Source organism: Nilaparvata lugens, chromosome 7 (assembly GCF_014356525.2).
Source record: "Nilaparvata lugens isolate BPH chromosome 7, ASM1435652v1, whole genome shotgun sequence".
NCBI classification, from domain to species: Eukaryota; Metazoa; Arthropoda; class Insecta; order Hemiptera; family Delphacidae; genus Nilaparvata; species Nilaparvata lugens.
Window position 1 is genome coordinate 25,935,668 of NC_052510.1, and position 18,007 is coordinate 25,953,674.

An 18,007-nucleotide genomic window follows, 5' to 3' on the forward strand; every position below is an offset into this window, starting at 1 on the left:
TAAAATTCTATGGAACAGTCGTTTGAAAACTTACCATCCTGAGATGAGATCCTCCAGGTCTGCTGATAGCGTACATTCCGCAGCCTCTCGTTCTCTCAAGCCGGTGCTCTTTCAAATCCATCCGCGTTCTCACATTATCTGTTGTCTGTGTACTGTTGCTTTCACTCTCAAAATCTGACAGTCTGAACACATGAATTTTGCTGTCTCGACCTATAAACAATTGAAGCAACATTTCTATGAAGTTGAGTGACTAGCAATCAGGAAATATATTATTAATCAATAATTTATTCAATTGGGTAATATTTAAATATATATAATTTAACCTCAAGTAGGCTACCGTACTTATACTATAATATTGTTTATAGTAAAATTTATATTAGTGCGTATTCAAGTACCATGTATACGAGTATAGTCGTCAACCGTTCTATAGTTTTTAGAATTAATAGTAGTTATCCACTGAGCTGATTAAACTTTATATAACCCAGTATTTGTATAATTGGTTACTTATTGACTAGGAATAAAAATCCATCAATATACGGTAATGTTTAATTAAATAATATTAATAATAAAATGTTTCATCTTCATTTTAGTAACTTCCTGATTAGAAAGCTTAATTCAAACTCAAACTACTTCATTCAAATGAAATAAGTTGAAAAAGCAGTAAACGTCAGTGAGGTAGATATAGCTAGTGGAGACATCATCATTGCTAATATACCACTTCAAAAATACTAAATATTGTTCAGGTACTATCATAGACAAACGATTCCAGAGTTCAAAGTATAGGTATAATGTTATAATTAGTATTATAGGTTTATAGTACAGTAAACTAGGCCTATCATAAACTTTAATCAAACCTATCTGCTGATTCCTGTTTCAAGAAGAAGAGAGAAGTATCTCCGTTTCAAATGGGATCCGTATTTTAAGTGATCAAAGAAAAACTTACCTTTATCGGCACGGAAAAGTAGAATTCCATGAGCCTCGACTACATTGAGCTGTTTGATTGTTATTGTTTTGTCGAATATTTGCCGATGTGAGGATCCATCTGAAACAATGAATATCTGAATTACGGTAGGCCTACTAATGAATTATCTGTAATTCTATCGAGATATAATCGAATTATTATGTGTTGATAATATGATGAACTAAAAATAAAGAGAGAAGCCCTTATTGTATTGTCATTTTCACTTTATTATTTCACTTATAGAACTGCAGTTTTATGTTGAAATTGACACATTTTCAGGTATTTTGAAGTACACAGCAGTGGTAGCTGGTAGGTAGCCTACCACTGAAAATCTGAAGGCTTTAACACGAAACAGTAGTGCTGAAAGTAAAATAAATTATACAGTTGGATTCGCAATTTAATCATAGCGCTTCTCAATAAATTATGAATTTTTTATCCGTATTGAGATATTCTACAAAGGTACTGGCAATATCGAATACCGAAGTAATCTCTCTGGGAAATAGTACGATCAATATTGATATTGCGCTAGTACCCTATTAAAATATAAGCTATTTCAATTTTCTTTACATTATATTCTTCATAAATATTCAAAATATATAATTTATTGTCTATATTTATGATTTTAAGCTTGAGACTAGATAAATTCACTTCCTGCAACAAATATAAAGCTTTTTATCATTTATTATTCTAATATTTCTCACGTTGCACATTTTCAAGTCCTTGCCATTCACTTTACCTTCTGCAACAATAATACCACAATCGTTTGCCATTAAGAGAACCTATTAAATACTTTGGACTGTATTTTTGTTAGATTATTCCACATACTTTATAATTGTAAAAAATATCCCTAGGAGAAATATCCACTGATTTATGGATTTAAGAAACCAATTGCTTCATTTTTGATTGTATAGTTTATTTTTAGAATAAATAAATTCACTTTCAGCTACAAATTTGATGCTGTTTATTATTATTATTTTAATATTTTTCTTCTTCTTGCACATTTTCAAGTCCTTCAATTTAATTTCAGCAATAAAATACCAGAATCATTGTTCATCAATAGAATCAATAAAAAATACTTTGGCACGACTTGTATCTAAATTCTACATACTTTATCATTGTAAAAAATATATCTCCAGGAAAAATGTCCACTGATAATATTAATATTTATTCATATAATTAAACTTGAGTACCTACAAAACGGTTTTAATTCTAATTTATAAGACAGTCCAAATGTAGTTAGGTTATGTGTTAATTTCATATTTTTTAATTTCAAACTGCAATTTATAAATTCAAATTTTATTTAATCCAATTCACAATATTTACAAATTATGAGCAAATAGATAACAATATCACACAGCTCATCAGATAAAAATAATAAGCTAACAATTATTAATAATAATTTTACTAAACAATCGTTTTAGACAAGATTTCAAATATGTTATAACTGGACTAATTTGTGAATTAGGATTAATAAATACTATTTGCTGAGAGTTCAATACTCGCATCTACAAGCAGGAGTGAATCCATCAATATTCATATCAATTCATGGAGTAGTTGAAAATAGAAATAGAAGTACAATCCAATACAAACAAAGACATTATTAGTAGCAAGTGACCTTCAACAACAAAGACGCCAGAATCGGTGGCAATGACCAGTTTTGAGTCGCCCCAGGAATCTCCACAGGTGACCTCATAGCCGAAGTCGGGATAGAAGCAGTGAGGCTCCCAGGGCGCGCGCTTGAAGAGTCCGGTGGTGGCCAGACTGGTGGGCGCATCCCCCTTCATGATGGTGTCCAGCTTCAGCGCCTGACCTATGCGCACAAACTCCACCTGGCGTGCCTCCTCTTTGCGCCGCGAGCCGCGCGGTGGCTCAGCCAGCACGTCGCTAAATGCTCGTCTGTTCAGCATTGTCTGGACACAATCAATCAATCAACTTCAATGTATTTACTGGAGATTAATACATTCACTGGTAATTTCACTTTATTATTTGATTATTCAAATTTTATACCAAACAAAATGTGATGGTATATTATAGGGCTAGCCACTAACAGTAGAACATGCATGGTACACGTGTCGTAATACATTGTATCATCACAGGGAAAGGCTTCGAGCAAAATCATCACAGCTGTGATAAGTTCTAATTGGTTATTTGCCTTTTCGGTCTCAAAATGTTAAGCTGGGTTTACACCAAAGTTATTAACAAATGTTAATAACTTAATCCTTATAGATTCTATTAGATTGAACGGAACTTGGCAGACACATATGTTCATCATGTGTATGATAAGTTATGTTCTATCTAATAGAATCTATAAGGATTGAGTTATTAACATTTTGTTAATAACTTTGGTGTAAATGCAGCTTTATAGTGAATTTTCTAATCATTTGTAATTGATTTTAGAAGTATTTTTCAATTGAAAAGTGATTTTTGTGTGTTTTGAATAAACTGGAACTTGGAGTGTGTAGCCTAATATTATTATTGAAAAATGTTAAAGTGGCACATAACCTCTATCCCTATATTTGGACTGTTGTCATTTATTTGTTTCAAACACTTGAGGCTATAAAGGATAGAATCCAGGAAAAAATAAATCTGTGAGGGGAGGGGGAGGCCATGACCCTAATGTTTCAGAAAAAAATAAGTTTTTTACTCATAAACAGAAGGAGTTGAGAAAAATTTTTGTTCTTGAAGCTTACTAAAAACTGGTAGGAATCGTTTTCTCTAGCTCATGCATGGATTTACAGAATTGACTGAAATCTCAGTAATCACTTTTATATAGCATAAAATATGGGTTCATATTTTATTATTTAATGGATTGAATTTTATGATATTACTCAAAAAATGATATTCAAATTACGATTATTATTTTAAACATAAAGTCATATTGATAGTCCTGTCTAAAATATTATAATTTTCTGTGAAAATATGGGCCATGGGCCAAGACCCCCCCCCCCAGCCACCACCGTGCAGAGCACGGGTTAACTATTAGTCTGTGATATTCCTTGAATTTCACAGTGAAGGATGTATACAGTTGTAGGCCTATTATAGGTTATTTACTCTATGTATATCTATCCATGTAGGTCTTTATCTGATAAAATTTTAAAAATTTTGATAACTTAATCTGGTCAGTTAGTAAAAAATAATCCTTCAGGTTTTATATTTGGACTAAAATAATAATAATTACTATTAGGTTTCACAGCTGTGATAAGTTCTAAATAGTGTTTGTCTTTTCGGTCTCAAAATTTTATAGTTTTTTTCAAATTTTGGAATTTTCTAATTAATTGTGATTGATTTAATTTAGTTTAGAAGTATTTTTTAAATTTTAAAATTATTTTTGTATGTTTTGAATTGTAAATTGAGTGTGCAATTGATGAATGTTGTGACACATAACCTAGCTACATTTGGACTGTTTTATAAATAATTAGAATTGAAACCGTTTTGGGCTTATAAGCCTGTGGTACTTTTCTGTAAGTTGTGTAATTATTCTGAATGATTAAATAAAGAAATAAAGGTACTAGACGTGTCTAATTTAAAATAAATATTCCAAGAATACTAGTTGTTTCTTAATTTAAAGAAATTATGGATGCAGGAAAATAAAAATGCTAGTTTTTTTTAATCGAACAATCAAGTAGCCCTGATGAAATACTATAATTAAAAATATAGATACAATAATGAGACTCACTTTCTCTGTCAGAATTATTGATGGATAGCACCAATGATTCATATCCAACTAATACTGACTACTGACAGAGCCACAGAATAGATATATGTATATTTATTTTATGTATACTGTGACAGAGCAAGCGAATCTACTGCCGTGAAGCTGGCCCCACCATATCTTACTATACTGTCAGTAGGAAGACTATAGCAACGCTGGCGCAACCTGGTAACGAAAGTGGTAAGCTCCATCGGAACAAACTTATCAAAATTCAAAACGGTGGTTTTTGGTCATTTGTAAATTTAATTAGTCACCTATCAGTGTTTTGTTTTAGAAATGTGTTGATGAAGTAGCTGGCCTACGCACTCAAATCAATGAATGTGTGTAACTGTTGCGTTAATTGGTCTTAATTTGGTAATTCTTTGCCAACTCTCGCATGAGTTTGTTAACAGTCGTGGTAGTATCATCCTCCTAGTTTTAGAATATGATAGCATTCACGCATTCCTTTACCAGTGATGAAGTATTCTTGTATTTTTGAAGGGCAGGAATTGTGCACACTCCTGCCATTATCGTTTAATTAATTCTTGCTCTAGCAACACGAAGGCAACCTCTTCTCACTTAACCTCGCTAACTCAGAGGCGCAAGGTTCAGTGTTCAGTTAATACAAATATTTGTGAGAACAGCTGTGAGAAGCTCTAAATAGTGTGTTTGTCTTTTCGGTCTCAAAATTTTATAGTCTTTTTTAAAGTTTGGAATCTTTTAATTAATTGTGATTGATTTAATTTAATTTTAAAGTATTTTTAATTTAAAAATAATCTTTGTGTGTTTCAAATTGTAAATTGAGTGTGAAATAGGAGAATGTTAAGGGACACAATATAACCTAGCTACATTTGGACTTTTGTATAAATTAGAATTGGAACCGTTTTGGGCTTATAAGCCTGTGGTACTTTTCTGTAAGTTGTGTAATTTTAATGATTGAATAAATAAAATAAAAATTAAATAAATACTTATTGTATACTTGACACTGTAGAGCGACCCAGCAGGCAGCAGCAACTGCGCATGCGCTTTGTATTCAATCGTAATCTTATAGTACAATCAGTGAACTCTAGACTTATAGAGTACAATGCGCTACCTACCTCATCCGCTCTGTCTCATGATCTCATAGATACAGCGCAAATTCGAGGGGAAAACTACACCTCAGAATTTTGCAATCATTCGTTCATTCTGCATTCATAAACTGATGCTCTAATGTGTGTATAATTATGCTTTCTCTCTTAAATAAATGAGTCTTCCACAATTTGAATAGGCTAATAATAATTATTATTATTATTGTACCTGATAAACTGAAAATTAAGTCAAAAAATAACTGAGTATTCAGAATAAAAGAACAGTCTTTAGTCTACAACTAAAATAGTTGTTGATTTATTAATTGATTCATTTTTATGCATTTTTATTTTGATGTATTGTAATCTTTGAAACCCGCCAATTTGAATCATACAGAATTCCAGAAAATTGAGCTAAATATTTCTTTTACGATTAAAACTCAACCGGCTGTTGTGCAACCGGCACTAACAATTTGAAAGCAACAGAATTTGAATCTGAATTTTATTTCATCTTGCAAACTTCAATTTCGTATTCGTATTTTACGTTTCGTATATTATTGAACATCAATTTGTAGTGTTAGTGAAGTATTTATAGCATATTATTAGTGAAGTACGGTATTCTTTGCATACGGTACGTCCACAAGTTAATATGATTCTTCACACTTCCATAATTTCTTAGTTATTTTGTAATCCATAAGAAAACTGTGAGTTATACAACTCACAATTATTGAAAAATAATAAACAAAAGCTATAACATTATAGAACTTCATTTTTCAATAATTTAATGGAGCTTTACAATAAGGGTTTAAATAGTCTAGTATATGTTTTGATGTTTATTTTTACTGTGTTTATTTTCCAATTTGGCATAACACCTATCAAGCTGTGTCGTGTGTAATTGTTAACAAAGTACCTAAATAGATGAATAAAACTTGATTTAGGATAGAATTATTGAATAAAGGATTAATTAATTTTTTCAAAAGAGAATTATTTATTTATTATTCCAAATTGCTTAATATTTATTATGCATAAAAACCTAACCATCACCGATAAGAATCTAATCACCATAGTACCCTACCTTTTTGGAGATATTTTTATTATAAAATAAATTAAAAACAACTAGTTTTGATGCTTAAATTATTTAAAAGTTTTAAATATAACAATAATAGTATTATTATACGTCACCTTGTGAATAATTAACAATCCACCTTAACCTCAAATATTAGCGATTTATTAAATAAATCGTATTGTCAAATTCATCACAATCATTGTCAAATATTAGCGATTAGCGGTAAAAGTTTGGGCAAGCAGTGTCACTGTCAGTGGCTTTTCATGGTACTACGACTAAATACAAAGCGCATGCTCCGTTGCTGCTTACTGGGTCGCTCTACAGTGTCAAGTTAAATGTATTAATGTAACAAACATACTATAAACTGAAATAACTCAAAATAGGTATGTCTGTTACCAGAACCATTCAATTGTTACCAATTGTAATATATGAAGAATTTGAAATTATTCAGACGTGATGTTGCATCATTCGTAAAATTCCTATCCCATACGTGTATAAACACTACCACTTAAATTTACTTGTAAATTACCACCTGTAATCTAGGTGGAAGTAGTATATAAGCAAACTATTTTTTTAATAACCTATATTAGGTTAGCAGGTAACACGTGATCCGCAAGGAACTGTTTGAAGCGCTAAAATTTTGATGTGCCAAAAAATTAGCTTTGACCGAACATAGTGGCGAGGTCTATGTTTTAACTCGGATTTTCTTTTGTCTGTCTGTATGTAACGCGATTACGGCCAAACGCGTTGATAGAATTCGATGAGATTTGGCAGGAATATTCCTTTTCCAATCGCGCCTTTAGTAGAACGACTATAGTAGTTCTGTGAACAGTAGGCCTAGACCTCGCGCAGTTATAAACTACAGTCTCCTCTAATACTGTCCATCAGAGTAAATTCTGTCGTGTCGGCGAGATATCGGTGTATAAACGACTAATGGCTGTTTGGGTTGTTGTATCGACAATGATAACAATTTGATATTAACAGCTATGCTGCTATCATCAAAAACTTACCGAGTTGAAAGCAGAGAAAAGTCGGGAGAAAATAGTATGCTATTTCAAGTTATAAATTGCATGCAATTAATAGTCCACACAACAGCTGTGTTTTCAATAAGTTACATCAAGATATTGAATTGCATGCAATTTATAATCCATTCGACAGCTGAATTATGATGAATAATTCGATAGTCTGATTTTTACTCTAATATTGGCATATGAAGGAGGCTCCTTTTCCTTTTATATTGTCCTTGGAATGCAAAATTTCCAAAAACCTTGTATATACGGCAACGCGAAATTAAAAAAGGAACATACCTGTCAAATTTCATAAAAATCTATTGCTGCGTTTCGCCGTAAATGCGGAACATAAATATAAAAATATAAACATAAATAAAGAGAAATGCAAACTTGAATCTTAGACCTCACTTCGCTCGGTCTGGCCGTGTCTATTTTTATAAGGTAGGGTTTCAATATTTTTAATGATGCGAGCCCATCAGTATCAATATTCTCACATTTGAAAAACAAATTTAATAGGTGATTGAAAAATGATTAAATGAACTAAATAGTACTGAAGAAATTATAATATTCTTGATTGAAAAAAATTAATTTTAGAATAGTTGAGAAATATTTTCATCAGATGGAAAGATTATCACGGAACTGGATAAATTATCATATGAAACATGAACTGAGTTTATTAACATAAGTGAGTTTTTGATCTTGGAGAAAACAAATAACAGTTCTTAAGATAAATGGAAAAGAATCTCAGTACCCTTTTTTTGAATTATTTTATCACAATAATGTTTCAACATTCATGCCATTTTCAAGTGATATGAAGTAAATACAGGGCCGCAGAGAGCCGTGGCGGACCCCCGACTAGACCCGTAACGGGCTTCGACATATTCATACTGTACAATAATATTGATGTAGTACTTGATCATTTAAATGAAACCCCAAATGGCCTACACACGAGCACAATGTTTTACAACGTTACTTATGATACACGAATATTCTCTCTTTTCATTAGGATAATGGAATTACATAACACTAATTTTATAATAATTCAAGTATGTGTCTATTTATTACACACATAATTATGTTTCATGTAGTAAAAATATGGCAAAAAACTATGTTGAAGGATTAAAAACAGAAAAATATTAGAGAGACAGAACTCTACAAAATCCAGAAATCTCTCCTTTACTTGTTAGGTGAATTCATAATTTTCATTTACAAGGATGAGGTACCTAAGTATGAATTATGAATACAGTTTGTTCTACGTGAGAAGAGTCAGGTGTAGCATCAACCAAAAGTGAGTAGTATTTTGCCTCTTGACGTTTATTTGGGATAGCCTGTATAACGACAAGTTCAGCAAAGGCCTGAATAAATTAATTTTGGATTTCAGCGGAAAGATAGTGTGCCTGTAACCTATGTTTATCCAATTGAGATTCATTTACTTTATTTCAGTGATCTTTAACTAAAGAGTCATAATGACTGATCAGCTCTAAAATACCTAGAAAGCTTACATTTATATGATTACCAATTACATCTACTTTATCATATAGTCTTTCCCAAAGAGAATTACATCCAGAAGCCCCTTTAGAAGCTAATAAAGATCTTGCGGATTTAGGCTGTTTGCTAAAAATTCGAAATGAGAAACAAAATAACTTATTTTTCTCGTAGCTCCAAACTAGCCAGTATCTTGGTATACACACACCATTTTGTAAGATTGTAAGAATGGATCGAGGAAAGTAATCGCCTTGCATATCACATGGAAATGTCTGTGGGTGAGGTATAGGGCCTTTTGTCACCACTTCTCCAACAGTTTCAGATGAAAGGTTTAGTGATTTATTTCCCTATATCAAAACCAATGGATTGTGATGTAGTTGCTACCAATTTTAAAGAGATACAGGTTTTAGCTTCAGATGATACTCAATGTGATACACACATGATGTGCGAATCTATGTCAAAAGAGACGATGTTAGGCGTACTCCTTTCATCATATAAAAGTTCTGATTTTAAATTATCTATGGGCAATATTTGTTTATTGACACCTGGCCGCCGGGCCACCCTGGGAGGCCGGGCCCCCCGGATCCAGCCTTACCTGCCGTACCCTCTCTACGGGCCTGGAGTGCGTCTGTGAAAAATAAAAATATCTCATCCCCGAAATTCATAAGCTGACGTATAGCCAGCTGTAAAATATAAAGATAATCATTTTAAAGAATTTTTTCTGTTTAAGAATTGTGTCCTGTTATCAATAAAGAAAAATAACGAGCAAAGCTCGGTGCCCCGATATTTATATTTTATAGAGGATAATACAGTAAGTTAATTGGAGAAAAGGGATGCCAACAGCACGTGGTGTTCCCCAAGAGGTCACCCATCCATCTATTGACCACGCCTGACGCTGCTTAAGAAGGGCCGGAGTCAGATTCGGTCATAGAAGAAAAGAGACAATATTCGAGGTTGAAAGAAACAATAACCGTTGCTCAGTAAGTACATTGCAATAGTTCAGTACTTGCTGTTCAGTGATTTGGTAGTTCATCGCACCAGAGATGAAGTGAATCTGAAGTAAAAAATATTAAAATTACTTCTGCTACGGAATAGAGAACACCGGTTTCCTTCTTCCGTGCTTATACTTAGTTTCCTCAAATACCTTAGTTTCCTCTTTCCTTACGATTGCACGAACATCATTGTAGGGCTAAAAACAGTACAGTTTTCTGAGAGTGATAAGTGAGAGCTCTTCTGTGATTCAGTCAGTACTGCGATCTTTCTCACAATGCTACGTCTTTGTCATTGAGATTTTTTCCGCTAGGTAGCGCCACATATCTTTTAAAAGAGCATTTTGCTCAATTTACGCTAAAATAAGCACTTGCCCTTATTTATTTTCATATTTTATTAGTTAAATCGTTGATTTTATACTTATTTCACATGTTAGCAACAATTAGATTTGAATATTCACTTTTTAAAATGGTTATTAATCAAGCTGAATCCCCAACTCTCGCTACAGAAAGTTGACTTGGTATGTATTAGTTGTTAGGAATCGTGAGCAGTGGTCTGATCCTTTCAGTTCAATGAAAGATGATGAATAAGGTAAACATCCATGTGGGTGAAACCTGAATCTTTCCTTGTTACGCTTATTCAGGTCAAACCTCTCTGATTTCATGAACTTAAGAAGGGATCCATCCGAGTTTCAGTCACTGTACACAATGTATTGATGCTCGCAGACTATTCTTATGTCATTAATTAAATTTAATTTATCAATAATAAAGACTGTGCTGAAGCCTAAAATAATAAAATTTCTACTGGTGAGGTGATAGAGGATAAATTCTTCATGGTTGATCTAGTAAAAGAGAAATATAGATTTTTGAGAGAGTTCAAAAATAACTCAACTGAAAGCTATTTCAATTATTTTTTAATAACTCAAAAATTGATATTTTTAGAATTTTTTTATTATAAGTTACTAGATCAACAATCCTCATCTCATGGATTATATCTATCTCTTACCAAATTTGAAATGTTCTGTGCCAAAAATTTAAGCTTTAGGCGCTCATATCTCAAAAAGTAATGATCGGAAAAATGTTTTCCTGAGAAAACTTTTTCATTTTGATAGCTTGATGATAATATATACAAATCGAAAAACTTTGAAAAATATCACCAGTAGAAAGTTTATTTTTACTTTCCTTGCCCTATTACCATAGTTAAGGAAAGTATTGCTTTCCGAAAAAATTAAAACCCCTAATTTTAAGTTTTCTACACGTTTCAAGGTCCCCTGAGTCCAAAAACATGAGTTTTGGGTGTTGGTCTGTGTGTGTGTGTGTGTGTGTGTGTGTGTATGTCTGTGAACACGATAACTCCATTCCTAATCAACCGATTGACTTGAAAATTTAAATTTAAGGTTCTTATACCATGAGGATCCGACAATAAGAAATTCAATTAAATTCACTACAATATGGCGGAAAAAATGGCGAATAATTACTAAAAAAACATGTTTTCCACGGTTATCTCAAAAACAGCTCTAACGATTTTCTTCAAATTTATACCATGGATAGCTATTTATAAGCCCTATCAACTGACATGAGTCTCATTTCTGGATAAAATGCAGGAGCTCCGTAATATTCTTGAGAAAAATGGCGGATAATTACCAAAAAACTATGTTTTTCACGGTTTTCTCGAAAACAGCTTTAATTATTTTCTTCAAATCCATATCATGGATAGCTATTCATATGCCCTATCAACTGACATGAGTCTTTTTTCTGGGAAAATTGCAGGAGCTCCGTAATATTCTCGAGAAAAATGGCGGATAATTAATAAAAAAACATTTTTTTCACGATTTTCTCAAAAATGACTTGACCGATTTTTTTCAAATTCATACCTTGTATAGTTATTTATCAGCTCTATCAATCGGCATAAGTCTACTTCCTGGGAAACTAATGGGGGGTCCTCCCCATCCTTGAGAAATGGACTTTGTAACCTCCTTCTCGTGCATGGGGTAGAGCATTTATAATAAGAACACACGAGATATTTCATCTGTAGAACAGCTGTTTTGACGACTTTTAAAAAAATCATCGAATTTCACAATTTTCACAAAGGAAAAAGTACTCTGAAAACAATTATATATACACATATACAGTAGTCTGATCGTAGTTTCAAAAATGTTGCCGCCAATCATTATTATGTTATTCCACTAAATTATTCTCGTTTAAGAATGAGGCTTACAGTTCAATGGGCAAGGAAAGTTGTGTGAGTGTACCACAAGGATAGATAGATAGATAGATAAAAGAATTAATTATACAAAACAAATGATATAATTTACAATTCAATAAGTCAAAAATTCAATAGGCATCGCTTTATGCCGTCAGCCAGAGTTGGTTGTTTACAATATTAACTTAACAATTAATTCATACATTATACCACAAGGATAGTATCTATACACTATTCTTGAGTGTACCACACCAGATTTTTAGCCTTTGCACAGCCTTAATTGGATACATGAGAGAAGTCCAGATTCCAGAACTAATTTCTTCATGCAAAATTACCTTGTGCTAGATACTGAGTGGCCCAAAAACCTCGTATTTTCGGTTCATTTTCCAGTTTTCAGCTACTTCCGCCAAATCCACTAATCTGACAGAAAAATTTGCTCTCGCCTTTTTTTTCTAGAATATAAAGTTCTGAATAAAATGAAATCTCTATCTTTGGAACTCTCTATCTTCAATGAGTACTGAGTTATGATTTTTCAAAAAATGAGTAAAATTTGAAGAAAAATTAAACTATGATGAATGTACGTTTTTGATAAACAATATCTTCCGATTGTAACTATTGTAACCAATTAGATTTATAATTCAAAATCCCTCTGGCCGTATTTTTGTGCTCTACAATCTAAGACCAGGTAGAACTCGGTGAGCACTTTTTCATATCAGGATAGTTTACGCTACGTCATAGATTTGATGTCATCATGCAACGAAGAACGAATACTAATCTATCGAATGCAACGAGATCGAGATGTAGTCGACAGTTACTAGCTTGGAGCAGAGACAGATATGTAAAATTTGAGGTTAACCTTAACTTTACTAAATAATTTCGTAGTTTTTGTCTTTCAAAGTTCAGGAGTCCAAAATCAGGACTGAAGTACCTTTTCCATAAGTTGAAAATGGTCAAATGCAATCAAATAAATCTGAACAATGATTACAATAATACCAAGACTTCCATAATAACTTTTATTAAATGATAACCTACACTCTTTGAATTCAAATGTTTGACTTTAATTCTCTTTAAGAAGAAGAGGCTTTACAATATTTATATGGCAAAAGAGGCTTTTTACAATATAAGGCTTAAGCCATATATTGTAAGTAATAGATGCAGTGCCAATGAATTTAACAACAATCATAGGCTACTATAATTTTATAACTTCCAGCTGGAGGAGTTAAATTCCACCAATTTTTATGGAATAAGTGGAACTAATTTCTATTCAATCAATTCAATAACCTATGAAAAACGTTTTCATTCAATGAACATTTAGGGAATTTTTTATTGTGTAGCCTACCATAATTATATTAAATGTTACTTCTGAACACATTTAGGCCTGTTCTGTTTAAATGCAAGAAAATTACTCACATATTTTGTGAAAAAATATAAAAGGGTAAGGTTTACAAACACAGAAAAGTTATTTCAGATTGCAGCTGATAATATTTGCATGTTGTTTCCACTTCGTGTGCCCTTAATTTGTCTTTAAATTCTTGAAAAGTGTTGGTGAAAATAATTATTAACGCGGTTACAGACAGCTAATAAGCTAATAGATACAGAAACATAAGTTTGCCACGCGGTTGTATTGATTGTTGATTGTAATAATGAAATTGAACAATTTGATACATCCATCGATAATCAATACATCTCCATAGATTAGTATTCGTTGAACGATCACGTCAAATCCATGACGTATCGTAAACTATCCTGATATGAAAAAGTGCTCACTGTAGAACTCTCTATCTCTTATAAATTCCTAGCTACACCTGAGAAAAGCACCTAATTTTTAGCTTCAACCATCATCACCAACAATCGTCCTCACATTGATATTTCGCACGATGATATAAGCTCATGAGATTATGTTCTATGAGAATCACCCGTTAGATGCACTTAATTTCAGTATTTCCTAGTGGAGAGGCGCGCATAAGAACTTATACATACTTATAAATTTGACACAGTAATTGGATCGCATTGTGCTACATTTCATTCATCTCGGCTCGTTAAGGTGGTTCAAAATCATGCACCATAATTCAAATTCGGTTGAAAAATGGAAAAAAAATTGAGTGTGTTTAAGCACATCCCCTTTTTTATGTCTACATTGACTGGACTATAACCATCGCCATCGTTGCTGTTTTGAGTATTAGTTTTGGTAAAGACTTGACACTGAGGAGTAGGGATGGGTATCGAAAGACAAAACATCGATGTTCTTTTCACCTTAACATCGATAAGTGAAAAACATAGAACAGTAAACATCGATGTATCGCCGTACGTTTTACGAAGATTATTATCATTAGAGTGACTCAGATATTGAAATCAATCAATTTTTTAAGTACATGCAAAAGAAAGGTTTTGAAAAGTAGTTAACAATAAAGAAATAGTATTGATTGGCAGCAGCCAAACTGAAAGTCTATAAATTGTTTGTAGGTAATCAGACTTGACGTTTAGCAAGAGAGATTGATATTTAATCGAATTTAAAAAAGAAAAACCAATGTTCAAAAATATTGTTTTATAGATTTAAATATTTTTCTAATATAAAACAAATTGAGACGGTATTCTCTTGTCCGATTTTGTAAAGAGAATAAAGTTGAACTAATAATATTACTTTTTTTATTAAATGAATAATAAGAATGATTAAATAATTTTGAATGAATCACTTTAATGATAATAGTCTTTGTAAAAGACATGTCAGAAACGATGGATGAATATATTTTTATTAGTATTAATATAATTACAGTGAACATGATATAATGTATAGTATTATAATACTTTACTCTTTATTCTTTTAAAAATGATAAAACAGGGTGAACTCAATTTGATTGAACACACATCACTTCTGTTAATAAGCTTACAGTTTATTATTTTGCTATTAGATTGGAACTTAATTATTTCGGAATTTTATTGAGTTAATTGGTATGTGTGTCATGAATTTCGAAATACTGCAAAGTACAGAAATCTGGTGTGGCGCACTCACACAACTTTCCTTGCTCATTGAACTGTAAGTTCCATTATTAAAGGAGAATAATTTAGGGGAATAACACAATGACGATTGGCAGCAACATATTTGAAACTACGATCAGACCAGTGGCGGCTCTAAGGTGAAAAAGTAGGTACAGCCCAATATTGAGTAGGATGGCTGAATCAATTTATATTATCATACTCGTATAACAGAAAAATGATATTAACAGGTAGGTGGTCTGTTGATTCGGAAACAAAACAGTCATTCAAATAATAGCTCCTACATAACCATGACTTACTCTTGTACCATGATTGCTGGAAGTTTCTTCGGTCAGCACCACTTCCATCGGCCAATTTTTGAGTATGAAGGATTGGTCGAGGCTTTTTGACAGCTAACAAATCTTTTCTGTCCTTTTCTTTTCACTTGGAAAACGGTGTTCCAATCAACAAGCAAACTAAATCGTTTTCAGGCTCCATGTTTTACGTTATACAATTCACACTCATAACTTTAAGAACACAACAGCATCAGTCACCACTCGTGTCGCCACCAACAATCTAACATAACCTCAACAGGAGAAAATAGGACAGTTATGGAAAGAGAACGTCCTCAACGTATACTAGATGACCGACCTAAGCGAATACCTATAATAATGAGGATAGACCCAGGGCAGCCTTATCATAGGTTGCTGATAAGCGGGCAGTACCTGAGCTAGGAGTCATCATTTCTAGTCACACTGAAGCTATGAAGCGAGCAAGCCGTTGTCATGGCAACCAAGCCATAGGTGCTGCCAGCTAGTCGAAGCTGACGTAGGGCTGTACCTGGCTGCATTACAATAGTCATCTTTCGAACAGTCCTGTCACCAAGATGCATTCGCAGTGTTGCTAGCAAGCAGTAATGTACCAGAAATATTGTATGATATTTTTTCACTGTATTTACACTATATTCTAAGATCACAAATAAAATATAAGGATATTTTATTAAGTAAACCAATATTTATTTGGAATCATATTGCACTATTTTCCTTCTTCAACTAGATAATTGAATTGATATTTTTATTTTTAAAAACTTAGTACGTCCGGCTGTACTTGCTGCCCCTGAAGAGCCGCCACTGGATCAGACTACTGTATGTGTATATATAATTGCTTTCAGAGTACTTTTTCCTTTGTGAAAATTGTGAAACTCGAAGATATTTTTTAAAAGTCGTCAAATTAGTTTCCCAGAAAGGAGACTCATGCCAGTTAATAGAGCTGATAAATAACTATACAAGGTATGAATTTGAAAAAAATCGGTCAAGTCATTTTTGAGAAAATCGTGAAAAACATGGTTTTTTAGTAATCATCCGCCATTTTTCTCAAGAATATTACGGAGCTCCTGCGATATTCCCAGAAAAAAGACTCATGTCAGTTGATAGTGCATATAAATAGCCATCCTTGATATGAATTTGAAGAAAATCATTAAAGCTGTTTTCGAGAAAACCGTGAAAAACATAGTTTTTTTGGTAATTATCCGCCATTTTTCTCAAGAATATTACGGAGCTCCTGCATTTTATCCAGTGGCGTAACAGCCGGGCCCGCAGGTCTCGTAATGCGGGGGGGGGGCGAGAGCAAGGGGGGGCCGCGAACTGGTGAGCTGGAAATGATAAGAGGAAACTAACGAGACCTCGAGACCTCTTGCCTGCAAGACCCAATTGTCTCAAAGAAATTCAAAAAAGAGAAGACATGGACCTACAGAGGGCTACTAAGCTATTGAATGACACCAAAAGTGTGCTAGTGAATATTAGGAATAACTACGATGCAGCAGTTGTTACATCAACGGCTATTGCTCAACAGTGGAGGGTTGAAATCAAGTTCAAAGACAAGGGGCGCCAAAATGTTGAAAAACATGTTGATGAACTTGAACTAGCAGAGGATGAACGCTTGTCATATTGTCATATTCCGATCTCTATTTCAAAACGGTAGTATATTATAGGACTTTGGATATCCTATTATATTAAGCGAGCAATTTCTGTATATATATATATATATAAGTATTATGTAAGCAGTTTTCGAGATCCGTTGAACATAAATATATACCTATATAACCACATAACCATATATATATATATATAATATATATATATATATATATATATATATATATATATATATTTAAATTCAATTTCTATATATATATAAAATTAATAATTAATAATTATATATATATTTATATGGTTATGTGGTAATATGGTTATATAGGTATATATTTATGTTCAACGGATCTCAAAAACTGCTTACATAATACTTATGATAGAAAATAATAGGTTTATGATATAAAAATTCGATTGCACTAGGTCTCATCCTTGGGAAAACTCGCTGAACAACATTAAAATGATAATTCATCCTTGGCTGAAACAGCTGAGGCTTTCGTCGTCTGTGGATAGTAAAAAAGTGAGTAAGAGAGTGAGTATGTGAAAAATCAAAATATCGCATCCCCGAAATTCATAAGATGACATATAGTCAGCTGAGAAATATAAACACGTATATCAAGAAAGGGAACAGAAAGAG

At 32.7% G+C, this 18,007-nt stretch overlaps 1 protein-coding gene across 9 annotated transcripts in view; it reads right to left on the minus strand.

The window, feature by feature from the left end:
* LOC111058662 (GTPase-activating Rap/Ran-GAP domain-like protein 3) overlaps positions 1-18,007 on the minus strand; it is a 382,310-nt gene that overhangs the window by 15,919 nt on the left and 348,384 nt on the right. For all 9 annotated transcript variants that reach the window (XM_039432400.1, XM_039432396.1, XM_039432394.1 and 6 more), the window contains 3 exons: positions 2,577-2,871; positions 944-1,042; positions 35-210 (listed from right to left, as the gene is read on the minus strand). In XM_039432400.1, the coding sequence (XP_039288334.1) occupies positions 35-210; positions 944-1,042; positions 2,577-2,871 (570 nt within the window). The remainder of the gene's footprint in view (positions 1-34; positions 211-943; positions 1,043-2,576; positions 2,872-18,007) is intronic.